The sequence below is a fragment of the Pisolithus orientalis genome (genome assembly GCF_024613125.1).
Source record: "Pisolithus orientalis strain OTSU chromosome Unknown F5J12scaffold_68, whole genome shotgun sequence".
In the NCBI taxonomy this organism is placed as follows: Eukaryota; Fungi; Basidiomycota; class Agaricomycetes; order Boletales; family Pisolithaceae; genus Pisolithus; species Pisolithus orientalis.
Window position 1 is genome coordinate 57177 of NW_026260849.1, and position 27778 is coordinate 84954.

Consider the following 27778-nt stretch of genomic DNA (forward strand, 5'->3'; position numbering starts at 1 on the left):
GGAATGATGAGGTTGAGGTGGAGGTGTTTCAAAATTTTCTCTGAGTGGGTCCAGAATTGGTCTCAGAATTTCTGAAGTTGCTTCTGTGGGTTGCTCGACTGTCTGTGTGGCCTCGGAATTTCCTTGCAAAGCTTCGGAATTTCATTTTGAGGCTTTGGAATTTCCATTTAAGGCATTGGAATTTCCCTGCTCCCCCTTGAGTGACACACCATATGGTACAGACACATCTCAGTGTTCGAAAATGACACTCCATTCAATTCTGATTGCTCATGTGTCAGGCCAGTAGATGCAGTAGCCATTGCTCTCAGGGTCAAAACCTACCCAGTGTCCATCTTGGGCTCACATGTCTAGCTTGGAGCTGGAGGTATCATGGACCTTGACATGACTTCCCCAGACTGGGATTTTTGAGAGGTCAGGTGGTCTCTTGTAGAGCATCTTGTAGGGAGTCTTGGTGCCTAGATGGCAAGTTGACAAGCAGTTTTTGAGCCAAGTCACATGCATAATGGCCTCCCCCCAGAGGTTCTTGGGTAAGCTGCTGGCATGAATCATTGCTCATACATGCTCGACAAGTGTTCTGTTGAGCCATTCTGCAACTCCATTGTGTTTGGGGGTATCATGGATGGTTATGCATTGTTCTGTGCCTTGGGATTTCAGATATTCCAAAAATTCCACACTAAGGTATTCTCCCCCTCAGTCCAAGTGAAGTCACTTGACTTTGGTGTCAAACTGCATGTTCAGCCATGCTTTGTAAGCTTTGTAGGACTTGAAGGTTTCAGCCTTTGTCTTTTGCGAAAATAGGGTGGTGTAACAAGTGTGATCATCCATGAATGACATGTAGTACTGACTGTGGCCTGGGGATTGGACTGGAGAAGGTCCCCAAAGATCTGTGTGGACCTTGTCACCAAGGTGTTCACAGTGGGGTGGGTTGCACTCCTTCCCAATGGGCTTCTGAGTCACTTTGGCATATTCACATGAATTGCACATGCCCATGGTGGAATGCACCTCATCCAGCTTAATTCCAGTGATTGTGCCATCCTTGAGCATGTGCTGGATGGCTCCAGGAGTGATGTGACCAAGCCTGATGTGTATCTCCCCCATGGTTAAGGATTCCATGGCCTTAGCTGGGCCTGCAATGGCACGACAAGCTTGTTTGAGGCAGTAGAGGCCTTTTTGCATCAGAATTTCAGCTACTTTCTTTTTCTGAGCATCAAAAATTTGACAACACTTGTCTTGGAATAATGCCACATACCCAGTGACAGCAAGTGTGCTAATGGAAATGAGTGTGATTCCCATCTTGGGGGTGTAGAGCATGTCCTTGAGTCAAATGTGGGTTTGTGCAGTGCCATTTGGGAGTGAGATTGTGAGGTCACCTTTCCTGATGGCATGGAAGGTGTGGTTGTCAGCAGTGGTAATAGGTTTGGGAATGATTGGCTTGTAGTTGAGGAATTTGCTGTGGTGGGAGGACATATGACATGAAGTGCCAGAGTCAAACAGGATGGTCTCTTCTGCAGAATTTAGGTTTTCACCTGCAAGGAGAGTATGGTCATAGGTGTTCATATACACATCTTTGTCATCAATAATGATATCCTGGGGGTTTGGAATTTCTTCCTCTGCAATTTCTGTTAGCCAGTTGTCATCCTGCAGGTGCACTAGCCAAACTCCATTGGGTTCTGAGTCAGCACTGGTCTGCATGCTCAAGCTGGCTGTTGCACTGGCCACAGTAGCTGCTTTTCCAGAGCCTTTTTCTTTCTTTTTCCTTTTGCCCTTGTTCTGGAACCACTTGGGCACTTGCCCAGCTTTTCTGCCACCCTCTTCCCAGCATTGGTCTTGCACATGACCTTTCTTTCTGCAATTTTCACAAGTGGACTTCTTTCCATCCTTCACTGAATAGGCTGCATCTTCAGAATTTCTGGAGTTTCTGGAGTTTCCTCTCTTCATCTGCATTTGGCACCTGTCATATTCATCAGAAATTACTTTGATTATAAAGTCTGGAGATAGGTCCTTTTCCATGACCAGGGCTGAAGACATCATAGCTGCGAGGTTGGAGTCATATGAGGTGGGAAGTGAACTGAGGATGATGGCTGCAAAGTCATCATCTGTGATAGATTGTCCAAGTGCAGCAAGTTGTTTGTGCAGTGCATGCATCTTGTCAAAGTGAGCATGGACATTGCCTTTTTCTGCACAGCAGGATTCTTGGAGTTTTCTCTGAAGATCAAATGTGACAATGCAAGAGCAGTTTTGGAAAAGGTCAGTGAGGACACCCCACACACTCTTTGCAGTCTCTTCCTTCAGAACTTGAAGGAACAATGATTCTGGGAGTGACACAGCAATCACTTGCTTGACATATCCATTGTCCTTTGCCCATTGTCAGAGTTTTTCTGGGTATTTGCTGACAAGTTTTTGCTCCATGGCTGTGGGCTTCCAGGAGGAGTCTTGTCCTGCTGAAGGGTCCTCCAGTTTTGCATCCAAGCCAGTCAGGTGTCCAATCAGCCCTTTTGAACTGATGGCCCATTCAACCTGAGCCTTGTAATATAGCCAGTTGCTTCCATCTGCATTTAGGGTTGGAACTTGTAAGGAATGATCATCTTTTGCCATAGTGGGTATTGTTGCTGTGTAATAACTCTTTCAGAATTAGAGCATGAGAGTGGGGCTCATAACCTAACAAAGTTATGAGTATCTACACTACATCAGTACCAAGTAAACAAATGTAAGTATAAGTATGCTCACCTCAGTGTATGAAGAAGTCACTGAGGTGGAAAAGAACAGTGCAGAAAATTTATAGTACTGTAATTAGTAAGCATAGTGACATCAGAATTTAATTCCAAGGGCCAGGGAGAAATTCCAAGCCCTCTGGGTGAAACTCTGAGAGGCTACTGTAATTCTGGAACACATTCTCAACAAGTTCTATGTGAATCCTCTCAGGGTGGCCATTCAAAAGTTTGGTAACCCACCCTGCCCCAGTTAGAGTGGAAGTATGGTATGGGATTGGCTCAGCACACTGCATCACTTCAGCTATTGCAGCTAGAGTGTTTGTCAATAGAGCATCTGCAGAAAACAGTTGAAGTTGATAATAGAATAGAAGAAGAATGATAATTTGGCAGCGTCAATGGTAGTCCTTGTTGATATCCTCATCATTGGTTTCTTTGTCTACAGGTTGGCCCACATCGACAGAGGATGACTCATCAGCAATATCAGCCATGTGTTGTGTTGTGATATTGCATATGTCACACCAAGCATACTCCTCCCAAATTCAAGCTCCACTTGAATGTTGGATGCTTATGTGATGATGCCTGGGACTTTTTTCTGGGTTTTTTTTAGTTGGATTCTTGGTGGGATTTTGTTTCTGAACTGGCTCTTATGTTCCCCACTCAGGATTGGAAGTTTCAGTTAGAAATGGACACTTCAGACTATGCCACCAGAGCAGTGCTCTTGGTAGAATGTGATGATGGTCTCTGGAGACCCATCACCTACCCCAGTCACTCTCTATCTGGGGCTGAACTTAATTATATGGTTCATGACAAAGAAATGCTGGCCATTATCTGTGCACTAGAGCAGTGGTGTCATTACCTCAAGGCAACCCTGTACCAGTTTGAGATTTGGATGGATCACCACAACCTCAAGTGGTTCATGACCATGCAGAAGCTCCAACCATGCCAGGTGCACTGGGTGCAGTACTTTAGTCAGTTCAACTGTATCATAGTTCATAAACCTGGAGTCATGATGGGCAGGCCAGATGCCCTATCAAGATGAGAAGACTTTGTAGAAGGGAAAAAAAGGGCAAAGTCAGAGGAGTCCCTATTTATAAACCTGAACCAGATTCATTCAGTAAAGCTAGACAACCCCTTCATGGAAGATCTGCAGATTGAATCCACTAAAGCCAAAGGAGTCCCTGCTGGATGCAAACTCTGAGGTGGTCTTCATTATGATGGAGAAAAAGTTTGGGTGCCTAGTGCACTTAGAAGGAAGCTACTTAATGCTCTCGATGACTCTCCCCTAGTGGGACATTGTGGTATAAAAGGAACTCAGGAGTTGATTACATGCTGGTTCATGTGGTCTACCTTAAAACCTGATGTAGAAGAGTATGTAAAGCATTGCCAAATGTGCCAAGCCAGCAAGTCTGGAAATAGGCCACCCACAGGAGAACTCAAGCCTTTACCTATCCCTGATGGGCCTTGGAGAGAGTTGATGACTGACTTTATGGATCTTGGAGTAAAGGGATCTTCTGGAAAGTCTCACATCCTAGTCATCATTGACAGGTTCTCTAAGGAAGCAGAGTTCATCCCCTGCACTGTGGAAGAAACAGCTGCTAGCACAGCTCATCTTTACCTGATGCATGTTTGGAAACATCACAGACTTCTGAACTTTATCATATCAGACCAAGGCCCTCAGTTTGCCTCATCCTTCATGAAGGAGTCATTTAAAATGTTGGGAGTACAGAAGAAACTCTCTACAGCATTCCACCCACAAACAGATGGACAGACAGAATGGTTGAACTGTGAAATCCAACAGTATTTACAGATGTATGCCAACCAGCAGCAGGCTCACTGGGAGGAATGGCTACCCTTGGCTCAGTTTGCATACAATAACTCTGCATCCACTTCTACTGGCAAGTGCCCCTTTGAAGTTACTCATTCCTATAGACCTAGGATGGGCATTGAACTGATGACTTCAAAGGTAGAAGCAGCAGAAGAAGTTGCCAAATCTTGGTTCCAGGTGTTCCAAGATGTGAAAGCAAACCTCACCAAAGTGCATTCCTGGAAGAAGCAACAAGTGGATAGACACTGCTCTGTTTCCCCCTCTTACTCTGTTGGATCACAGGTCTAGCTAGCTACAGACCATCTGTCCTTAAGAGAATGGCAGAGCCATAAACTTTCTGAGAAGTGGATCAGACCCTATGAAGTTCTAGAGGTACTTCCAAATGCTCTTAAATTAAAGTTGCCATGCAACATGAGGATTCACCCAGTTGTGAATATCTCTCAGGTTAAACCCTATCTCAGTGCCCTTGATGGGCAGCCTGTCAACAGGCCAGGACTGCAGAGGGTTACTGATGAAGGAGATGTTGAATACAAAGTTGAATATGTTGTTGACTCCCATTTGAAATGTGGAGCTCTTCAATTCCTTGTCCATTGGAGGGGATACCCTGAAGAAGATTGTACTTGGGAGCCAGCCTCTGCCTTGAAGAGTTCAGAGTTGGCAATCAAGGATTTTTATTGATCCCACCCCAGGGCCCCCTGTAAATTATCTCTCCTCTCATCAGAAAGCTTTGACAGCTTGTTCATGCCTGTCCTGGAACCATCTACTACTGTTTGTCCTATTTGGTCTTGCCTGGAAGTCAAGCCTTAGGAGGGGATAGTGTAATGACTGGTAGACTTTTCACTTCCACATTTGCTGGTTGCCCATATATACCCACCCTCTGGTTAGGGTTATGCTTTTAGGGTGCTTAGTCATCTCAGACTTTTCCTTTTGCTCATCCTTTCATGCTTACATGACACTTAGTAAGGCTGTGCCTCATTGCTAACATGTGTATGCATTCATCCAATAGCATAGTTCTCTCATTTGTTTACTTCTTTCTCAAACATTCTCTTGTGGCAGTATGTACAAACAGTAAGGCAGTATATCAGTCCCATCATTTGTCATAGTCACTTTCTCTAATCTAGTTTGTTTTGAGCTTGTCCCTCAATCAATTGGTTCTACTCCCACACTCTCTGGTTTGAAGTGATAGCTGAGAAGACTCTCGTCTTTGGTTGCTTCAATGACTACACCAAGTCCTATCAAGAATATGCAACTCATACTGGCTTGAAACACTCAACAGTACACAACTACCTGGTGAACACAGCACATGATGACTATGGTCCTTCATACCAAAGGAAGGAACCAGACTACATAAGGAGCAAGAGGAATATATAAGGGGGTTAGCACAACAAGTGGTAGAGATGAATGGGGAGAACAAGAGAACAAGGGAATCAGCAGGGGACACAGGACAAAAGGACAATGGCAAGGACAACAAAACCACAGATGGCAGGACTGAAGAAGACAATGGGACCACAGGTAGCAGAACTGAGGGGGCCACCACAGACATGGAAGGCCCAGAGATGGATGGATTGGTAGAGGCCTTAGGCAATGAGGGTGCTGCTATTTTTTTGATGGGGCCACATGTAGTAGGGGGAGAGGGGCTAGTTGAGTGTGAGAAGCACTTAGTCATGTGGGCAGGAGGGAGCAAGGACAGAAGTACATAGTGAGGTGTGTGTGTCACTACAAGATCACCAGGGAAGAAGGTTCTTCCTACTTCACCATCTTTATGTTTTGACAGGGCACATCTTACTGGGGCTGGGCTCACCCATATGTTGTGACAATATAAATAATACTACTGAAGGGCCCATCCATATGTTGTGATGCTATACATGAGATTACTGATGGGCCTGTCTTTATGTTTCATCAGAGGTACATCTTACAGTGGACAGGCCTGTCCATATGTTGTGACAATATAAATAATACTACTGAAGAGCCTGTCCATATGTTGTGACACTATTAAATAATATCACCAACAGGCCTGTCTTTATGTTTCAACAGGGTACATCTTACTGGGGCTGGGCCCACCCATATGTTGTGACAATATAAATAATACTACTGAAGGGCCTGTCCATATGTTGTGATGCTATACATGAGATTACTGATGGGCCTGTCTTTATGTTTCATCAGAGGTACATCTTACTGTGGATGGGCCCATCCATATGTTGCAACAATATAAATAATACTACTGAATGGCCTGACCTTATGTTGTGACTCTATTAAATGATATTAGTGACAGGCCCATCTTTATGTTTCAACAGTAGTACACCTTACTATGGACAGGCCTGTCCATATGTTGTGACAGGGGTATGGCTTGTTATGAATGGGCCTGTCTATATGTTGTGACACCATAAATGATATTACTCCCAGGCCCATCCATATGTCACCAACTTTGTATTCTAATCATAGATGGGCCTGTCCTTATGTTGTGACCCTCTCCATGATATGATAGGTGGGCCTGCCTTGATGTTGTGACAGGGGTGTAACCTACCAGGACAGGCCTGTCCTTGTCTTACAGCAGCTTGGTATACTTAATTGGTCATGGGCCCATCTGAATGTTTCAACATCCTTACCCACCATGGGCCCTCCCATATGTTGTCATAATGCACTTATGGGCCCATACATATATTGCTCTCACTCTAGTCCCTTGGGCCTGTCCATGTGTACCAGCTAATCTATTTAGGTGGGCCCGTCTCAGGGTCTATATAAGTGTTGGTGTTTTGGCACACAGGCTGCCCATGTGTTGTGACTAAGTGTGACTACACTATGTGCAGAGCCATGTAGCTCTCTCCATGGCAGAAGCTGAATACATATCAATGGCAAATGTGATGCATGAAACCATATGGCTACAGAGCCTGCTGAGTGAGCTAGACCACCCACAATTAGAAGCTACAACACTCTATGGCAACAACCAATCAGTGCTGGCCATGCACAATACCATCAGCACTTGAAACACTTCAACACTAAAAATCACTTCATTCATGATTGTGTGAAGAGAGAAATAATTAACTTAAAATATTGCCCTATGGCCAAAATGATGGCCAACATATTCACCAAAGCATTAACCAAAGTAAAACATGAGTCTAACAGAAAAGCCCTGGGTATGACCCCAGCTTGAGGGGGAGTATGGGAATAGCAAACCAGCATCACACCCCAATAAGGAAAGAGAAACACACACATGCATGGAAAGTATGTCATAACCCCAAAGGGGCCAAGTAAAGCACAAAGGCAGGAGTTGAGGCAGACATGCCCCAATGAATGAGATATCAAATACACAATGTAGATAAAAGGTAGCTACTGCAGGGGAATGAATCCCTATGAGATGAGAATGTCAGCTTGTCAACCCACATCTTTGCCTGAGCACATTGAGCCTTAAGCCTATCACCCTTGCCCATACTTGTGCTTGTACCTGGTGGTTCCCACATTAGCCTGTGCATACACATCATTGCTATCAGAACTGATGCTCATTGCTGCATGTTACACTACTGTCATCACCCATCATTATCAGATGAGAAGTGGTTAAGGTGGGCAGGTTCCTGAAGAAGCAAGTCAGCAGTTTAACCAAGGGAATGTAGCTCTTCTGCCTCAGACCCCTGCTCTTTGACAAATGTCCTTCCACTGATGGGGAACAATTTATGGGGCATGGTGTGTGTTGTGTTTGCTGGTGGCTCTTTTCATCTGAGCCTGGACACCTTGTGGGAATTCCCTCCTGTTCTTGTGAGCAGATCAAGAGTAAAGCATGTGATTGAATGGTTGATATTGAACAATGAATGGTATTCAAAAAGCAGAATACACAAAACTATATCTGACAGCTTCAAACAGATACATCATCTTCCACCCAACATAAAGCTCAGTGGCCTCCATCACCATAAATCTCCTCCATACAGGCACTATATAATATAAATCACAAGAAATGTCAACTGAACTCATAGAGGCTATGTATTAGAGATCACATGTACCCTGTCGAAAAGAGTAAATACATCACATGCTTTCTCCAAATGCGTCCAGGAGCGCCCGGAGGGCCTTGGTATTCCTACTCTTGTTTGCTCTTGCGAGTAATGATGGCATCAAGCATCTCTTTGTCATGATCTGCTTTAATAAGGTTCCCATCTCTCGCTCCCTCTGGTCTCCATATCTCCATATAATTCACATAAGGCGGGTAGCGGACTTCGTCTATTTTCCCAGCCCAGTCAAAGTCAATGATCATGACCTTCGTCCTGTCGTCTGTCTTCACCAAGATGTTGGTGTCACGAACATCACCATGGACCAACTTGAGTTCGTGCAGTGTCATCAGCTGGCCCCTTATTCCCTCGAGGGACCGACTCAGGGAGGCGGTCGATATCGGCCTAATAGCTCGTAACCAACGAGCCTATCCATGATCACCATGTACCAACCACCTGCGAGCTCTTCGAACCCTCGTAATCTAGGGGCGAGGCCTAATGACGCAAAATGCAAATGAGCAGCCTTTGAATAACTTCGGACGAATTTGATGCAGATCGCATGCCTGAGTGGAGTCCTCAGGGGTTCCGAAGAATATAAGCCTTTTCGACTTCCTCCATCCTCATCGAGCTGTTGCGTCTAGCGGAAGTTTGTATCTGTCTCGCTTTTGTCGTCGAGAGATTTGAAGCTTGTGGGATACGGGAATAGTATAGGGTGAGACAGCGTGTTGGCAAGTTCAGATGCAGAAGGGAGTGTTTCGTAATATCTCTCGAGCGATCTGACCGCCTCGCGGAATGCAGCCATGTGACGTGCAGCGGCAATCTGACTATTGGTATCGGTGGAATGATAGTGGAATGCTAGAGGGCTCGAAAGGATCTGCACGGCAGGGCGCAACGTCCACACAGCACCGGCGAAGACAATGTACGGTCCTGGAGAGAAAAGTAGTTCGCACGTCATTTTCTAAGCCCAAGGAAATCACGGACACTGACCGAAAATTATGAGGAGTAAACACGGTAAAGCGCACCCCGACAACGTAGGTGCATACCCTTTCGTCAACTCCAGATAGTAAGCCACAGCCTGCACATATGGGTCCGAATTAGAGGCCGTCGCTTCGTTTTTGAACTCGGCAATCACATAAGGATGTAGATTGTCACGAACGGTGACACACATAGTGGCATCCACCACATACTGCAGTGCCTGGCACCTTGCTGTCGATGCGAAAGTTGAGGCGGTACTTTGCAAGGACCACGTTAAGCGCAATCACTCGCTGGTGTTCATTTTCATACAGGGCTGACATGGCATCAGCCAGTTCACTGACGAGGTTGTTGTCTTCTTCTGTTATCGTGTGAGTCTGGCAACTATCGATGAATTTGGCGAAGACCCGATGTAACAGTGTGACAGGGATAACTTCCTCAACATCACGAGGACGACCACAGGCTATTTGTACCTTTTCGGTCTTCTGTCGATCACGAAACGAGGAGGGCTTCGAATCACTGGAAGGAGAGGGTGATCTCTTTGACCTTGATTGCGATTTCGCTGTCTTTGAATAGGCGGCGATATCTGCGACGAAGGTGTCCCGTGCAACTTTAATCGGGTCCCCTCCTTCAGTGGAGTGGTTAACACGCCAAGGAGGATTATTCGCTGACCCTGCCATGCGAAAATCAGCGTAATTCAATGAGGTCATACAGTTACTTACTATTAAAGTCAGAGGACACTTGGAGAACAACACAAAGACCTTGAAGAACTGGTACATCCAGGAAATATTCGGATAGAGGTATGGTTTGGTCGAGCAAGTGACCGGCGTCCAGAGTATCAAGACTCTCACGTAATTCACGGTCGGATTCCGATATCCTGTATAAGCGCATACGATATTGAGCCACGTTCTTAAGTTGTGGATCTTTCTCCTGGATACGGTCTTTGAGATCTTCGATTGACGCATTCGAGTGGATTAAAATGCGAAAGCGGTCCGCGGCAGTGCTGCCTCGTACCCAGCAGTAAATTCCAAGGTATGGCGCATCTGGAGAAGAATAAACAATAAAACAAACACGCTTGGATCGCAGCCACTACATACCCACTATGATATGGATGTGGCGCTTTGGTGGTGGGGCCGCGAACACCTCTGATATCTCATCCGAAGAATCCAAGAGTTCCCCGTCCGTCGAGAGGGTGACACCATTGAGAGTCTCCTTATAGGGTCTTCGCAGGGGATCCTTGAGCTTGAACAGCCGGAGATCTGAGGCCGGAACATCGTCGAGTTGTCGAGTTGCTTTTTTAACTCCTCTCTCAGCGTACCGACAGTTGCCGTCGGTGAAATACTGATAATGAAGGTGGCAGTGACGGTGGTACCTCGTACCCAGCAGCAGAGGCTGAAATCGTCGGACATGGTCGATTGAAGTTGAGAACAAGAGTGGACGCCACGGTGACCAAAATGATGCTTATGTAATACTAGAACCTGGCCGGTGCCGCCGGCAGGCACCTTGTTTACCACGCCGGAGCGCAGTCACGACTGGTGGGTTTTGCCGTGCGGGGTCAATCCCAGTGAAAATTGGAGCTATCTGTAGCAATGTACACGTAGTCATACCTATGCCATAGATGGGAATGGCCTCACATAGAAAATGGGCATCTCCATAGCTGATTTAGCTATGTTGAAGTACTTTGTACTATGCCTTGCTATTCCATAGCTTTTCCATAGGTCTACATCAGTTCTCTCTTGCTCTTCATTTCTGTTTGATTTGCTATGCTGGCCTATGTCAAAGGAGCCTGTTCTATGCAATACTAGAGGGTTTTTGTAATGGTGGTTAGGGTCAATGTAGGGTTGGGGTAAGAAATCTGGGATTCTAAGGGAATATTTCTATAATGTGAGCCATACAAAGAAGGGTTTTAAGTAGGAGAGAGTGGTAATACATATGTCTAATGAAGCCAAAGTTGAGTATGAGAGCAAGGAAATGCAGAGCAGCCCATGAAACAACTGTAACATTGAACATGCATAATTGTATATGGATGGAGAATGTGGATAAACATGGACAGTGCTAATGATAATATGAATGATATTGTAAATTATGTTTAATGATGCAAATGTTGAAGTGAACTGTTTGTGTGATATGATCAACTTCATAGAGAGCTACTATGAATAGCCTAATATAGTGATATTACAGATGATATTGTGCAAACATTGAACCTCAGTATTTGCATGATTGGTAGTTAATTAATTATATGACACAACCAGCACTATGGTGCAGGACATGAACTGTATATATAAAGAGTCTTGAACATTGATGGAATTTGAATTAAATCTACAGATGTGAACAGTCCAGCTTTAATCAAACAACAGATCAACATGTGACAAATAGGTTCCAATCATAAGATGTGATGGAGGATGAAGAATGAATATATATGTGATCATGCAATGTAAATTCCATGAAGAAGAAGTATCGACATGTAAACACTGACAACACAAGCACATACAGGATGGACAGAGGTACAATAGTATGCTGAATGTGGGGAACTGATTCAGCAGGACCACCTGATGACATCTAACCTAGGATATTTGAAATGATAGATCATCTGGCATGATTGACGAAATGAGGTGGATAAGGGGAGGCTGAATATATCACAGATGGAAGAGATAAAGCATTGACTGACCAGTTTGATTTTAAACTGATACCAGGACAATGACAGTGCTTGAGATGATATGCCACCTAAGAAATCAGCACAAGGTTGGAGCAGGAAGGAAGGGAAGGAAGGGGTGGGGAAGGTGAGTTTTGAATGTCAGAGCAGAAGTATGATACTCACAAGATAAGGCTGATGCACAGAAGACTACACTTGGGGAGACTCTCCTCATGTGTGGGGGAGGAAGATCACAGAAGGTGATGCTTGATGATAGGGTGCAAGCTCACCAAGAGCTTGGGGAGGGCATGAAGTGAGTGATCATTGGGATTGCGAGGTTTGATCTGATCGAGAACATGGATCAACTTATGTTTGGGATCTGGAATTCATGACAGGTCATTCAGGCACAGGTAACAAACCTTACAAATTCCTTTTTGCAGAATGGATTGGATCAATTCAACATGGCACACATGATACCACTGGTGATTGACAAGTGATGGATGAAGAAGGATTCATACACAACAGGGAATCCTATGGACCTCAACATTGAACAGATACCACTCCTTGAAATTGATGAGACTATTGCTACAAAAAATTGGAGCATCCCTGCTGCTGGCAGCCAGCACTGTACATGTGTGCTGAAGGCCTGGCATGAGAAGAAGAAGACACAATTGAATGAGCTGGAGTTGTTGATCAAATGATTGAAGAAGCAGGATATGGAAGAGGTGACTGAGGAAGATATTGGGGAACTCAATGAATATATCAAGGAGATCAACAGCATCAAGGGTCTTTTGGGATATGGAGGACAGTGGCTGGTTATGATATACAGTAAAGGTGAGGTTACATGATCTATTGGTCTTGATGGGTGCAATCCTGCAAATGTTGACTGCCCAGACCTGCATGAATATACAGTGATTCAATAGCAACACCCTTGATGTCATCAGATCACATGCACATATATGCAGATCCAGATGCTCAACATCTGCATGGATATGTCCATGTATCATCTTCTATCCACATGCTCCCTATCAGCACAAATGTTTATATCCAATGTTTGTGCATTATGTTCTATTCTATGCATACTGACAGATCACACAGGGGACATCAATGAAAAACTGGGCCTCTTCATCTCGCAAAATGAATGCAAGCACACATACATCGAAGCACCAGCAGAGGGCCTCATCCAGCGATTCAAAGAGGCCCTCATATTGGGTCACAAGTGGTACAATATCCCTTGCACTGGAGTCAGTACTGGTCCTGTAGGCAAATAGACAGAGCTCCTCTCCCAAGACTATGTATTCAAGTTGATGTCATTCATGAACTCAGTGTCTACACATTACATCCATTCCCTGATATTCGACCTCAATAAATTGCATGCAATGATGATGAGCCCAGGGGGAGGGGTAAGTGCAAGGACATGGCATTGCAAATTGTGCTGACTATACTACATTGATAGATCATTGCTTAGGTGATGTCTGTTCTTGAAGAGAAGCTCACTCTGTGTTTCAACACCATTGAATTCACCATTGCAGAATTCAAAGATCTCGACAAGAAGGTGAGCAAGCATGCTGTGTCTGCTGAGAAAGAACAAGCCCATGACCATCTCTGGTCCATACATGACACCTTGAAGCAGGCCTTGTCTCTGTGCCAGGCAATCATACCACAAGTCCAGGATGTCATCAATGCAGTCTTCACAGGCCATCTGTTTGCCAACTTGGAGACTGTGGGTCATCTCTGTCAAGCCCATTCATTCATATACCAGTCTGCATTCAATCAATACTGCCATGCTCTTGTTGTCATGCTCGAGGAGATCACACAGATGGATGATGATATATCATTATATGAGGAAGATGTGAAGAAGGTGATTCAGATGTCCCCAGCAAAGATAAGTCTGCTCCTCAGTGAATGGTGTTCAGATGAACCATTCTACCTCTTCCCCCTCCCATCCTATTGTCTCATTGAGGCCATGAACAAGCACCTTCTCAGGATTAATGGTGCATTGCTTGAAGTGAGTCATCCAATCATATCCATGCTACCTCCTAACCATGCACACAGTATGCATCATGGTGGACACTGTTCATCCACCATGACAAGTTCCATCCACAGGACTGGTCTCCTGGATCTGCAAGCACAGACATGGTCAGGGCAGTGTTGGCACACAGGTCACTGAAGATGGATGGGCATGTTTTAGCTGTCAACAAGGTATGCCTGCCAAAATTCTATTGATGTTTGATCACATTCATTACATGAAAGATCATTGCTATGATCTTCTTGCAATATGTTACATTCTTGCAGATGGAAGACTCTCTCACATACAAAGGGCCATTCCACCATCAGCTTACCTAGAACAAATTACTCTTGATCTTCTGTCAACTCAAGCAGGACGATGATGAGGACTCGCATCCCAAGGGTAAAGGAAAGGCAAAGGCAAAGGTGGAGGATGATGAGGGAGATGAAAATGGAGGACAGGAAGACAGGCAAGTTGGAGATGATGGCAATGATGACAAGGGTTCTGGTAGAGACATGTCTGAGGCATGTGACAGAGGTGAGCAAGAAAATGCTGATGGGAAGATCATGAGAGAGCAGTGGGTGGACAGGAGAGCTCATGTGAAGGAGCAGGCAGCTGCCCACCATCAACTCCTTGCAAAGGAGGCTGAGACCACAATCAAGTATCTCAATGCTGTGGAGAAGCCTCTGAAGATCACTCTGAAGGATTTTGGCATCCCCACCAACTGTCTGCCCAAACTCCCTTCCCATGCACCAAAGAATATATTTCGTGGTCAGGAATTCATCGTACATCATACCTACAAGTGGGTGAACCAGGTCCCCAACTCCAAGAAACAATTCATGTGGCAACTTGCATGCCTTGCCATCTATGAACATGCCATTGTCCACTCATATCATCCTCAGCTTCTCTTTGACATTGTGTCAGGCACACTACTTCTATGATGAATGACAGAGGACTGTGTGGAAGAGTATCTCATCACCCCAGGTGCATCTCAGCTGTGCCAGAGCCACCTCACCATCTCTCTTGCCAAATCTGCTGCCTCACGCACACCTGCCCCTTGCCTTGTTTGGCCTGATGGCCTCACATTCCCAGAGTTCTCTGTCAAACACCAGCTCGACAAGATTCATGTCAAAGAATTGAAGACATGACATGAGACTGGACTCCAACACATCATCAATACCATCCAGAACATGTCAATTTTGTGGCACAATCTAACCAGCAATGTGAAGGTACACAAGCATCTGAAACTCAAACCAGATGTCTCAAAGGCAATGTTGGGTCTGGTACAGGTGCATCTGCAATTTTATTCATGGGTCATACACAGTCCTGACATATATTCATCAAGTGCCTTGATCTCAATGCACTGGAGCAGAGACAACAATGATGTCCCAATGTAGGACATGATCTCAGTGATGTGACACTCGACTCAGATTCTCCTTCTGCAATGGCATGACCCACTCTGGTGCATCCAACTTGAACCTGCAACCAAGAGACATCATATCCCTCATCTATACAGCCCCTGGGGGAATTATAATTACAAACTCCCAACCATAATTTGGGGGAAATAATGCTGGGAGTTGATAGATATGTCCATTGGGATGTCCCAGGTGAAATTTGAATGAAATTGGCAGTTGGAAAAAAAATCTACAGGGGGTAGAAGGATGGTCAGACCACAAAGTAGTATCTCTTTGGAAATACTTCTGGGAGGCTGGAAATCATTTCCATTGTCTTCAGTGGCATTGACAACACCCAGGACATCCATCCCTGGCAAGCTGGCACCCCCTCCTGATGTTACTGGATCACCATCCCTGGGGTATGAGGAGGGGATGAGGTATGTTGATGAAACAAATATGGGGATGTTTGTAATGCAATTCTTATGGTATTGTAATGTCATACCCATGGGGTAGACATGATTCAGATAGCTAGATCAATCTCTGAAATTGTTTTGATGGAGTGAACATGGGGAGGGGGGGGTAACATATCTTACATGGATATTCTGACACCTAGGAATGCTGCAACCATTGTCATCATCCATTGTGACTTTCAGGCCCTCCAGGACAACCATTCCTGACAAGCTTTCATGCTTCCTAAACTTTACAGGATTAGCACCCCCAGGATAAGAGGAGGGGAATGACACATAGGGTCCTTTCTGGTGTGATCCAAATGGTCCCACCATGTCATTCAAGTGGCACAGACATGGTATGGACAGCTGGATTGATCTGGAATTGTTTTGATGGAGCGAAGCTGAAGAGGGGGGTTCACCTTGGGGCCAGGTATCATCCCAAGATGCCAAACATGTTGCTACCTGATCAGACTACACTAGCCAACACTGGGATTCAGTTCCACAGGAATGGGAACCACAATCTATATCAACATTGCATTCATCACTTTCTCCCTCTGGACCCATATCCTTGCCTTCCCCCCCCCCATCCCTCTGCTTCCCTCTATGAGGTGGTCCCCTAACCCTCCACCCTATGCAAGGCCTTGCCTCTTCTTGCTGGAGGCTTTCAAGCATTCTTTGCCTTTGATGACTTCTTAGTCTGTGCCTCTTTCAGCCTCTGCCTTTCTAAGATGAGGGCCTTGCTAGCCAGCAGTTCATCATATCCTGCATGCTCCAGGAGCCCCATCTGCAGTGCATTCCTGGGCTTTACCACTCAAGATGCTCATCTCCTGGCCTGTTGCTGTTCCTTCTTGGTGGAGATCCCCACGATCTTGTAGAACTTGGGATTTGTCACCAGAACCACCTTCTCACCCTCCACCCACCATGTCTTCCCAGGACTCTTTTCACTCCCTTTGGTCACATCAGGTAATGTCTGAAGGACAGAAAATATCCTGCAAAGGTGGTCCAGGACCTCAAACTCCTCCAGGGGTGTCCTGTTCTTCATCACCTGGTGATACTCCCAAATATAGCCAGGCTTTGTCCAGAAGACATTCCATGGTGACCTCCATGAAGGTTGTCCTGCTGTGGGTCCTGGAAAAAACAGGTTGACCCTCTCTGCAAAGCTTGACTGTCAGTGACCAGCCCCTCCACTCCCTGCTATTTCTGCATTGCAGGCCTTGAATTTGCAGGCACATATTGTCCTGAAGGTCTGGTTCAGAGTCCAACTCTGAATGGCATCTTCCAAAGATGTTGGCTCTGGTTTTCCCTCTGAGCGTGTCAGCCAAGTTGCATCCAACTGGATCCAAAGCTGACAGGAAAACAGAACAAAAAGTTTCCCTACCACTGGCCCCAGACTGGACAGTTGGGCCAACCACTTCCAGTCCTGCATGATCAACCAAGGCTGCAGTTGGATGGTCCTTGTCAATTTGGCCCATGTTGGTCTGCTGCCAATGGGAAATTGTTCCACTGTGTCCAGAGGGGGAATCCTTGGCCAGGCAGGTTGTCTGTCACCCCTCTTCAACTTTCCCTCCATCAGCTTGAGCACCTCCAGGTCATTATGATCCTGAACTTCTGGAAGATGGGGGGCATGATGCAAGTCCAGGTCCAAAAGGAAGAACATTCCGAACCACTCACACACCCTGGAGACCTGCAGAAGGGCCATGGACTCTCTCACATGGAAGTCAAGGATTATTGCAGTGGTGGACATGCACTGAATCATGTGGCAGATGATGCCAGTCAGAATCCCAAGGTTGGGTGGTTCCAGTTCCTTGAGAGAGATCTGAGCCAACTGGAGGGCCCTGATGTGTCTAGCCATAAATTCCAACCAGACTTTGGTCAGGATCCAGAGAATGGGATTGGAGGCTAAAAGCTCTTCCATCTGCAAAGATGGAAGCATCAGATATGAGCATGATTGAGCTTGGAAATGCATCACCCTTTGTGGCACCACCAGTATGGCCTGCTCCACTGCAGCCCCACTCATCCTGTACTTTTCTCGCACCCCATATGACCTCTTCTTTGCATCTCCAGAATACATGTTGATGGCCTGCATGCATTCCCCAATGAAGTTGTTGTTCAGGGCATAAGCATCCTAATAATATGCTTTCTGGACCCTGCCCCAGGGTCTGCATGCATCTAGGAATGCATGCATGCATCTAGGAAAGGGTGCATGCATCTAGAGGAGAGTGTAGCATTGGTGCATGCATCTAGGAAAGCATGCATGCATCTAGGAAAGTGTGCATGCATCTAGTGCAGAGTGTAGCATTGGTGCATGCATCTAGCGAAGAGTGTAGCATCAGTGCATGTACCTACACAGCCACTGAATGCAAATGCCCCTACACAGCCACTGAATGAAACCTCACAGCCACTGAATGCAACCTACACAGCCACTGAATGCAACCACCATATAAGGAAATAAATACACAGCCACTTTCACTACCAGTATTATACTTACTGATGTCCTGTAGATACCTACAGGTTGGTCTAATACATCAGTAGCTTGTTGCACTACTGAGGATACCTACAGCATCCTTCAAAAAGAGCTAGTTGGGAGATTGAGCAACAGTACTTATACCAGGGTACATGGGGTAATGGTGAGGCATACATGAGGTCCATGACATCATAGTGGAGCAGAATGTACTAGAAGGAGAACATGTGGTAGGAGTGAGGCAAGGTCTGGACCTAGTCTGAAGAGGAGAGATAAGATAAGAGATTAGATAGGATGAAATGAAAAGGAAAGAAAAGGAGAAAGAGTTGTAGAATATATACTCAGTTAGGTTAAGTAGCCAACTGAGGTGTGAGTATGCTACTCGAGTATGAAAATGAACATGGTTATGTAATATGGCCAAATGCACACCATAATACTAAGTGGGATGCAGATGAAAGTATAATATGAAAGACAGAATATACAACACTCCCCCTCAAACATCATGGAGTCCAAGCTCATAAGCAAAGTGCTTGGCTTTGATGTTTGGAAGAGCCTTGGTAAGGGTATCTGCAACCATACTGCCAGTAGGACAGTAGATGAGGTGAAGTGAACCATTATCAATAGCATAGCATATAAAATGATAACAAATGTCTATGTGTTTTGTATGGGCATGGTAATTGCCATGGTGAGCAAGTGTGATTGCAGACTGATTGTTGCAATAAATTGTGGTTGGGAGCGAGAGTGGGCAGAACAACTTCTGGATGAGGCGACAAAGCCAGATGGCTTCTTTTGCTGCATCAGTGGTGGCAACATACTCGGCTTCTGTGGTAGATAAAGTAATCAGTTCTTGTTTCTTTGAGGCCCAGGAGATTGCTCTGCCATTGAGCAGGAAGGCATAGCTGGAAATGGCATGCCAGTGCTCCTGCGAGGTGCCATCTGTGTCTGTATAGCCCTTGAGGCCATATCTATCCCCTCCAAATGTCAATGCAAGCCCTTTCATGCCTAAAAGGTATCTAAATATTCTTTTTATGCCCTCCCAATGTGCTAACCTGGGGTTATTGCAGAATTGCAACAACATTGCAACAGCAAAGGCCACATCAGGGTGTGTGGCAACCACTAGGTGCATCAGCGAGCTGACAGCTTCGCAATATGGCACATTTTTCATGTGTGCAGCCTCAGTGTGCATTTTTGGGCACTGGGCAGTGGAGAACTGGACTGAGGGGTCCATAGGTGTCACAATGGGCCGTAGATCTACAAAATTATATTTTAACATCATAGAATCGATGTAGGATGCCTGTGAGAGTGAGAGCATGTGTGCCAAGTGTTTACACATGACTTTTATTCTGAGTAGGGATGAAATGGGGCCTAAATCTGTTAACTTGAAGTTTGCAGCCACTTCAGACTTGAACCTTTTAATTAAGCTAGGATTATTGCTGGTGATGGTGCAGTCATTGACATGCAATGTGAGGAGTAGGATGTCCTGGCCTGTGTGCATGAAGAAAACACTCCAGTCAGCTTCAGCACAATGCATACCAAGTGTAGTGAGTGCAGCACACAGCTGCTCATACCACTGCAATGCTCCTTGCTTTGATCTGTAAAGCACTACATGCAGTCAGGTGACAGGATTTTTATATTTGCTGTTAACTGAGAGTCCAGGTGGCAGTTGCATGTAGATTACTTCATCATCATCCAACTTCCCATTTAGGAAAGCACTCTGGAAGTCGAAAACATCAACATCCCAGTCATTCTGCGCTGCAATAGTAAGGATGGTGTGGATAGATGCCATGCATGCAACGGGTGCATAGGTATCATAGTGGTTGATGCCATGGACCTGCGAGGAGCCTTTTGCTACAAGTCACACTTTGTATTTTTCAATTTCTCCCTCCATGTTTTGTTTGATATGAAATACCCATTTACAGCCAACCACATTGACACCATGTGGTCTCTCAATGATGCTCCATGTTTGTGCTTCATCCAATGAGGTAAGTTCTTTATTAATTGCTTCCTCCCACTTTGACCAATCAGGTCTTGCATGAGCATCTTTGATCATGATGGGATCTGTCCCTTCTAGCTCTGCAGTCCCAGCAACCAAGGAAAAAACTTCTTCATTGTCTTCATCCATCACCCCCATCATGCCCAGGTTTGCTGTCTCTCTATTCTCCTCTTGTTGTGAGCCTGGTTGTATTCCTTGAGGTAATGGTAGTGTAGGTAGTGGGATTCATCTGTCATATGTACCCTCGCCCTCATGCAGGCACTGTACATATGCTGACTCGACACATGTGTGACCAGAGCAACAGGTGGGTGCTGCAGGTTCAAACCTTGGTCCAAGGTGGTCAATGGGAGTACTTGGTGTCATAGGTGCACTTTCTGTGGTTTGTATGGCATGCTGATTGTTTTTACCAGCTATGTGTGAGGTGGATGATGCTCCCTCATCATCTGTGATGCATTTCTCCCCCTCAAGCTGCATGCCGATAGGAATGGTGACCTCCTGGGAGCTGAATCAGACATTTCATTTGACACCCACATGTTGTGAGTCCTCAAAATAAATTCTGTGTGCATTTGTGTCCTTATCAAAGCCCACCCAGCAACCATCTTTTGCATGCATGTCTAGTTTCAAACCATCAGCTGTGTGGACCTTGACATGGCAGCCCCAGATTGGTAGATTAGATAGATCTGGTTTCTTTTTATACAGCATTTCATAGGGTGTCTTTTTGTCAAGTGCATGGGTGGAGGTTCGGTTCTTTATCCAGTTCACATGCATTATGGCTTCTCCCCATAGTGACTTTGGGAGGCCACTTGCATTTAGCATGGCATGTACACATTTGACAAGTGTTGGTTAGCCTTTCAGCAACACCATTATGCTGTGGTGTATCATGCACTGTGAGCTTCCTCTCTGTTCCTTTCAGCCCAAGATGACATGAAAACTCTTTGCTTAGGAATTCCCCACCCTGGTCCAAGCAAAGCCTTTTAACCTTTGTGTTGAACTGCATCAGCAGCCAGGCTTCATACTTCTGGTAGGACTTGAAGGTTTCATCCTTTGACTTCAGGAGATACAGGCTTGTAAAGCGAGTGTGGTCATCAGTGTATGACATGAAATACTGACTCCTTGCATTTGTTTGGACAGGGGATGGTCCCCATAAGTCCATATGGATTTTGTCACCAACCCTGTCTCAGCACAGGGGGTCTCAGATTTTTCCTATGGGTTTTCAGGTTGCCTTGGCATACTTGCATGCATCACAAGATTCAATTGTTGCATGGGAAGGGTCTAGGCTTATTCTGGTTACAATGCCATCCTTTAGTATTTGTTTAATAGTGTCTGGTGATATATGGCTGAGCCATGCATGGATATCTTCCATGGTAAGGGTTACTCTCGAGTTTGCCAAGCCCACATAAACCTTCTGCATGGCTTTGGTTGTATAGAGGCTGCTGCTGACTGGTACTTTCCCAAGGAGTTTCTTTTGTCCATTAAAGATCTTGCAGTGTGAGTCACAGAAGAGTATGGCATATCCACTTGCATCTAGGCAGCTAATGGATACCAGGGTCATGCTGATCTTAGGTGTGTGGAGGACATCCTTCAAGAGGATATGAGTGGGTGAATTGCCATTTGGTAGGGATATGTACACATCTCCTTTTCCAATGGCTTCGAAGGTTTGTTTGTCTGCTGCAGTAATGGGTTTGGGAGTAATGAGCTTATAGTTGACAAAGTTTTCCCTGTATGACAACATGTGACAAGAGGCTCCAGAGCCATATAGAGTAGTGTAGTTTGGTGGTCTCATGTACATGCTAGTAGCAAATGTCTCTGGGGATGGTTGAGCTTCGTCAACCTCAGCTTCATAGCTGTTGTTGATATGTGCAAGCCATACCCCATCTGGGTCACTGCTGTGCACTCTTTTTGTTTCCCTTTGTTCAGAGACTTCCCTCTACTTTGTGAGTCATCCCCACTTGACCTGCATTTGCAAGCTTGGTGCCCATGTTTTCCACATTTGTAGCAAGTTCCAGCGAACTTCTTCTGCTTTCCTCCAGCTGAGTATGCTGCATCATCTGCATTGCTAGACATTTTCTGCTTTGTGGCACAATGATCATACTTGTCTTGTACTGCATCCATGAGAGTTGCAGTTGTTAGGGTAGTGGAGGTGGAAAATTTTGTGAGTGTGGACATTGCTCTGATGACAGAATCATAAGAGCTTGGGAGGGATGTCATGACCATGGCCATATAGCTTTTGTCTGTCAGGGCTTGGCCCATTGAGGCAAGTTGTTTGTGTATTTGCCACATTTTGTCAAAGTGTTTTCTGACATTTCCTTTCTCCATGCATTTTATAGTTTGGAGCTTCTTCAGCAGTTCAACCGATACAACACAAGAGCGCTTCTCAAAGAGGTTGGATAGGTATGTCCAGATGTCAAGTGCAGTAGCAAGACTCTTTATTTGGATAAACAGTGTGTCAGGGAGTGTGCCAGCAATTTGTTGCTTGACAATGGCTTGGCTGAGCCTCCATTCTTTTAGAGTAGCTTGGTAGTTCATCACTTCCTTTTTCTCCTCTGCAGAGATAGGTATCCAGCTCTTGCTCCAGTTTGGTAGTGTCTTGGGGTTGACTGGCATCGTCTCAGTACCATCTGTGTACCCGAGCAGCCCATGAGCATCCAAAGACCACATTAGCCTGTCCTTGTATGTTACCCAGTTCTCTCCATCTGCTGAGAGCTTTGGGACCTTAAGGAAATCATCTCCAAGCTTGGATGTGAATGACATTTTGCTATGGGTTCCCAGTTAGTGAGCAACAGGGCTCATAACCTGTAGAATATATACTACAGGACTATTAGCTGAGTGTAAAGACAGGATGTAGAAAGTGCTCACCTCAGTTGGGTTAAGTAGCCAACTGAGGTGTGAGTATGCTACTTGAGTACAAAAATGAGTGTGATTATGTAATATGGCCAAATGCGCACCATAATACTAAGTGGGATTCAGATGAAAGTATAATATGAATGACAGAATATACAACAAGAGTACATATTGTAACACTATCCCCTCCTTAGAAATCAACTTCCAGGCAATTGAAGGTTGGGACAGTGTCAGTAAGATTCTCAAAGGGATGGAAGAGGGAGGAGAAAAGGGAGGAGTCCATGCCATGGAGTTTACAAGGTGCAGAGGGATGTTGGCAATAGAAGTCCTGGATGGCAGCAGGGGCAGACTTAAGAGCAGACTTGGGCTCCCAGGTATGATCCTCATCATGGTAGCCCCTCCAATGGACCAGGAACTCCAGTCTGCTTTGCTTGAAGTGAGAGTCAGCAATGTAGTCCACCTCAAACTCTTCATTGCCCTCAATACCCACCACCAGGCCAGGATGGGTGACAGCTTGGCCCTCTAACAGCCCCTTATATGGCTTAACTTGAGAGACATTGACCACCAGGTGGATTTTGAGGGTTTTAGGGAGTTTCAACTCAACCACATTCAGTTTAAGTGAAACAACCTGATAAGGGCCAATCCACCATTCAGTGAGTTTCCAAGAGGGATGACCAGAGAGGGAGATCCTCGAAGTTTCCAACCAGACCATGTCACTGATGGAATATGCTGGAGTCTCCGAGTGATGGTTCTCAGAGTTAACTCTCATCTGATCTGCTGCCTTTTCTAGAGCCTGCCTGGTATCCTCCAAGACCCTAGCCAGGTCCACAGCATGGTTGGTGGCTGCCTCTGCCTTGGAAAGGAAGGGTTCCACACCCATCTGTGGAGTATAGGAGTGAGTAACCAAAAAGGGGCTCCTGCCAGTGGACTCCTGGCACTTGTTGTTGTAAGAGAACTGTGCCACTTTCAGCCAGGAAGGCCAGGAACACTGTCTGTCATTGACAAAGAGGCAGAGGTACTGCTGGAGGTCCTGGTTAAGCTGCTTGGTTTGACCATCCATCTGAGGGTGGAAGGCAGTGGAAAGCTTGGGTTTGACCCCAAGCATTTTGCAGAGCTCACTGGTAAATGCACTAGCAAACTGTGGGCCACAATCAGAGATGACAGAAGAAGGCAGGCCATGTTGAGTCCACACATGGTCACAGAAGAGCTCTGTGGTCTGTAGTGAGGAGACCTCCTTGGTAGTAGGAGCAAAGACCACCTCTTTTGAAAACCTATCAACCACCACCATGACATTATCAAAGCCCTGCACTTCTGGTAACTCCATGAAGTCAACTGAGATGTCAACCCAAGGGTGCTCTGGAACAGGGTTTGGAAGGAGTTTTCCGGCCAGGGGTATTCTAGAGCTTTTAGCCATCTGACAGCAGTGGCATGCTGAGACATAGTCCCTGATGGAGGAAGTCATTCCAGGCCAGATGTAGTTACAGGAGACAAGCTTTAAAGTCTTCTTCCATCCTGGGTGACCTGCAACAGGAGTGTCATGATGCTTTTCAAGGCAATGGATCCTGACAGCAGGCAGGATGTAGACCTTCCCTGCACAGACATACATCCCTTCTTGAAGGACAGAGCCCTCCAGTTGTGGTGTGGTGGAGGAAGCAGATTTCAGGGCAACAATGAGGTCTACATCCTCTCCTACCATCAAGGTGGCAGCCACCCTGGAAGGGTCAAGAAGTGTAACCCCCTGGTTGTCTGACCCCTTCTCTGGTTCATGATCCTCCCTCCTTGAGAGAGCATCTGCCTTAGCCATTGAGGAGCCAGGTTTGTACACCAGCTTGTAGTTGAACTGAGAGAGATACTGGGCCCAATGTGCTTGGTGGCAATCTAGATTTTGTGCCTTCATGAAATACTGGAGGTTTGAGTGATCTGTCCAGATTTCAAACTGGTATGGGGTGGCCTTGAGGTAGTGTTGCCATGTTTCCAGTGCATGGATTATGGCCAGCATCTCCTTATCAAAGACCTGGTAGTTATGTTCAGGGGGGACATAGAGAGGGAGTAGAAAGCAACAGGTTGCCAAAGGTCATCTTCACACTTTACAGAAAGGACAGCACCAGTAGCAAAGTCTGAAGCATTGGTTTCAAGGCAGAACTCCTTATCCTGATCAGGGAAAGCGAGGACAGGGGCAGTGGTAAAGGCGACTTTTAGAGCATCAAAGGCCTGTTGCTCTCAAGGGCCCCAGGTCCAGAGTTAATCCTTTTTGGTAAGATCATTAAGGGGGCAGGCTATCTGAGCAAAGTCTTTGATGAAGTGACAATAAAAGTTCACTGGGCCTAGAAAGGCTTGTACCAAGCAAACCTTTGTAGGGACTGGCCATTCCATTATAGCCTGTACCTTGCCTTCATCTATCTTGACCCCATCAGTCCCAAGAACCATACCCAGGAACTCCACCTGTTTTTGCTTGAAGAAGCACTTCTCTGGTTTGACAAACAGATCATTCTCCTCCAGCCTTTATAACACCTCCAGGATGATCCTATCATGCTCAGCCTTGTCATCTGTCCTGGTGAAGATCATAAGGTCATTGATGTAGACCACCAAGATGTCCTCCATGTCACTGAAGATGTCATTCATCATGTTTTGGAAGGTGGATGGTGAATTGCAGAGGCCAAAGTACATGACCAGTGGTTCATAGGCACCCTTGTGCATGATGAAGGCAGCCTTCCACTCATCTCCTTCCTTAACAGATGTTGTTGTATCCCCACCAGAGGTCCATCTTGGTGAAGAGCTTACAACCCTTGAGCTCAACAAGTTGGGAGATGAGCAGAAGGGGGTATGCATTTTTTACTGTATGCTCATTGAGATAATGATAGTCCTGTACCATGCACTTCTTGCCATCCTTCTTAGGCACAAAGAAGACAGGGGAGGTCTGGGGAGACTTTGAAGGATGGATGTAACCCTTGTGCAGCTGATCTTCAAGGAAGTCTGAAACCTCCTTCTGTTCCTCAGTGGAGAGGGGGATCAGGCAGCCATGTTTAGGGGTGAAAGTTTCCTTGAGGTCAATGGCATGGTCCTATGGCTTGCAAAGTGGCATTCATTCTGACTCTTCCTTGGAGAAAACCTTGAGGTACTGGTGGTACTCCTTTGGGATGAGTTCCTTGGTGGTACCAGCTCTTACCCTGGTGGAGCAAAGCTTCAGATAGAGGTATTCCATGTCCTGAGCCTCTTGTTCCTCAGCCAGTCTCTCCACTCTTATCCTTGGGGCAAGGTCGAGGCACTCACAAGGGCAATGCAACAGCTTCACCTGCTTGGTTTCCCAACAGACCTCAGGGTTGTGCTTTCATAGCCAGGTATACCCAAGGATGAGGGGATGCATCCCAAGCATGGTGACCTGGGCCCAGACAGACTCTTGATGTCCTTGATAGTTCATGATGAGAGAGGCAACATGCATGATGTTGCCAGCAACATTAGGAGTTCCATTGACATTAAGGACAGTGACAGGTTGACCAAGCTTGATTAGAGGAACATCATTTTCATCAGCCCACCTTTTGTCCAAGAATGTATCATTTGCCCCTGAATCTACCAACACCTTTACATCCCACCTCCTTTCTCTTCCTTCCAACACTACCTCTAACTCCAACTTGGCCTTCAGATCTACTGTTCTTATTTTTGGGGTTTCCTTCATTAACTGAGTAGGTGGATTTTTTCTATTTTTATCACAAGAGGAATTAAGCACCAAAACTTTTACATCTGTGGCTGTGCCCACTGGGGTTGCCTCTTCAGATGGTACAGTAGTCTCTGAGTTAAATATATCCTGCTCAGTAGAAACATCATCAACACCTAACACAGAAAACTCATTGTATATGTAGCCAGAAGAGACCTGATCCTCTACTGGCTGAACTCTTTTCCCTGGGCCTTCATCTTGTTGATCTGCTTATCATAGAAGAAGGCCTGCATTTCTTCAAATGACATTTGATGAAAAGCAAGCTCTTGTGCTTCTTGGGTGACCTCCTGTATGTTGGGTTTAGCATGACCCTTTCCCTTGGTGTGGGGACAGTCATGTTTGTAGTGATTCCCTTGACAGTTGAAACATTTGAGGTGGGAGGGGATGGGGTGAGGAGGGAACTGGGCAGCACTGATTTCCATGGGGGCACCTCAACCAGGTTGAGTACTGGTGGGAGTGAAGTGAGAGGAGTGGGAAGGGTGGTTGTAAGAGGAAGAGCAGGGGGTGGGTTCATCAGGATAGTGATTATAGAGGAGCTTGAAGTGATCCCTGGCAAGGGCCACCTCTTGGAAGGTGACAGTCATCTGAAGGTAGTTTCCTTGTGTGTATCCCCTCCTTAGGGCCTCCTTCATGATGGTGGGATGAACAGCATTTTCCAGCAAGAAGCCAGTAGTTTCATCAGTGACCCTCCCCTGTACCTTCAGGGACTTGAACTTAGCATAGAACTCCTTGTAGCGAGAGTTCCCCTGGTGAATAGTGCGCATCTGAGCCTTTGCCCACTTGACATCAGTTTGAGGGGTGAAAAA

At 45.8% G+C, this 27778-nt stretch overlaps 6 protein-coding genes across 6 annotated transcripts; 1 reads left to right on the forward strand and 5 right to left on the reverse strand.

The window, feature by feature from the left end:
* Positions 1 to 8321: 8321 nt before the first annotated feature.
* Positions 8322 to 10658, reverse strand: F5J12DRAFT_865256 (uncharacterized protein). The gene is made up of 7 exons (XM_051747028.1): positions 10580 to 10658; positions 10205 to 10525; positions 9744 to 10155; positions 9498 to 9712; positions 9209 to 9437; positions 8935 to 9073; positions 8322 to 8878 (listed from the first exon to the last, which is right to left on the reverse strand). Exons 2-7 carry the CDS (start codon positions 10371 to 10373, stop codon positions 8603 to 8605), a joined length of 1440 nt encoding a protein of 479 aa, XP_051594882.1. The 5' UTR covers positions 10374 to 10525; positions 10580 to 10658; the 3' UTR covers positions 8322 to 8602.
* Positions 10659 to 12199: 1541 nt separating this feature from the next.
* F5J12DRAFT_786806 (uncharacterized protein) lies at positions 12200 to 15063 on the forward strand (the record flags this gene model as incomplete). The annotated part of the gene is made up of 12 exons (XM_051743520.1): positions 12200 to 12262; positions 12309 to 12427; positions 12669 to 12747; positions 12822 to 12948; positions 13080 to 13166; positions 13204 to 13358; positions 13386 to 13517; positions 13583 to 13669; positions 13748 to 13837; positions 13877 to 14122; positions 14170 to 14316; positions 14497 to 15063. The coding sequence occupies 12 exons, from the start codon at positions 12200 to 12202 to the stop codon at positions 15061 to 15063; spliced, it is 1899 nt and encodes a 632-aa protein (XP_051594883.1).
* A 1722-nt stretch (positions 15064 to 16785) lies between these two features.
* Positions 16786 to 18036, reverse strand: F5J12DRAFT_786808 (uncharacterized protein; the record flags this gene model as incomplete). The annotated part of the gene is made up of 3 exons (XM_051743521.1): positions 16786 to 17093; positions 17142 to 17880; positions 17935 to 18036. 3 exons carry the CDS (start codon positions 18034 to 18036, stop codon positions 16786 to 16788), a joined length of 1149 nt encoding a protein of 382 aa, XP_051594884.1.
* Positions 18037 to 26363: 8327 nt separating this feature from the next.
* On the reverse strand, positions 26364 to 26588 carry F5J12DRAFT_699023 (uncharacterized protein; the record flags this gene model as incomplete). The annotated part of the gene is made up of 1 exon (XM_051740476.1): positions 26364 to 26588. A coding segment is annotated over one exon (225 nt), but the record flags the coding sequence as incomplete, so codon positions are not given.
* Positions 26589 to 26933, reverse strand: F5J12DRAFT_728079 (uncharacterized protein; the record flags this gene model as incomplete). Its single annotated transcript, XM_051741856.1, has 1 exon — positions 26589 to 26933. One exon carries the CDS (start codon positions 26931 to 26933, stop codon positions 26589 to 26591), a length of 345 nt encoding a protein of 114 aa, XP_051594886.1.
* Positions 26934 to 27136: 203 nt separating this feature from the next.
* Positions 27137 to 27403, reverse strand: F5J12DRAFT_728083 (uncharacterized protein; the record flags this gene model as incomplete). The annotated part of the gene is made up of 1 exon (XM_051741859.1): positions 27137 to 27403. A coding segment is annotated over one exon (267 nt), but the record flags the coding sequence as incomplete, so codon positions are not given.
* Between the last annotated feature and the right edge of the window lie 375 nt (positions 27404 to 27778).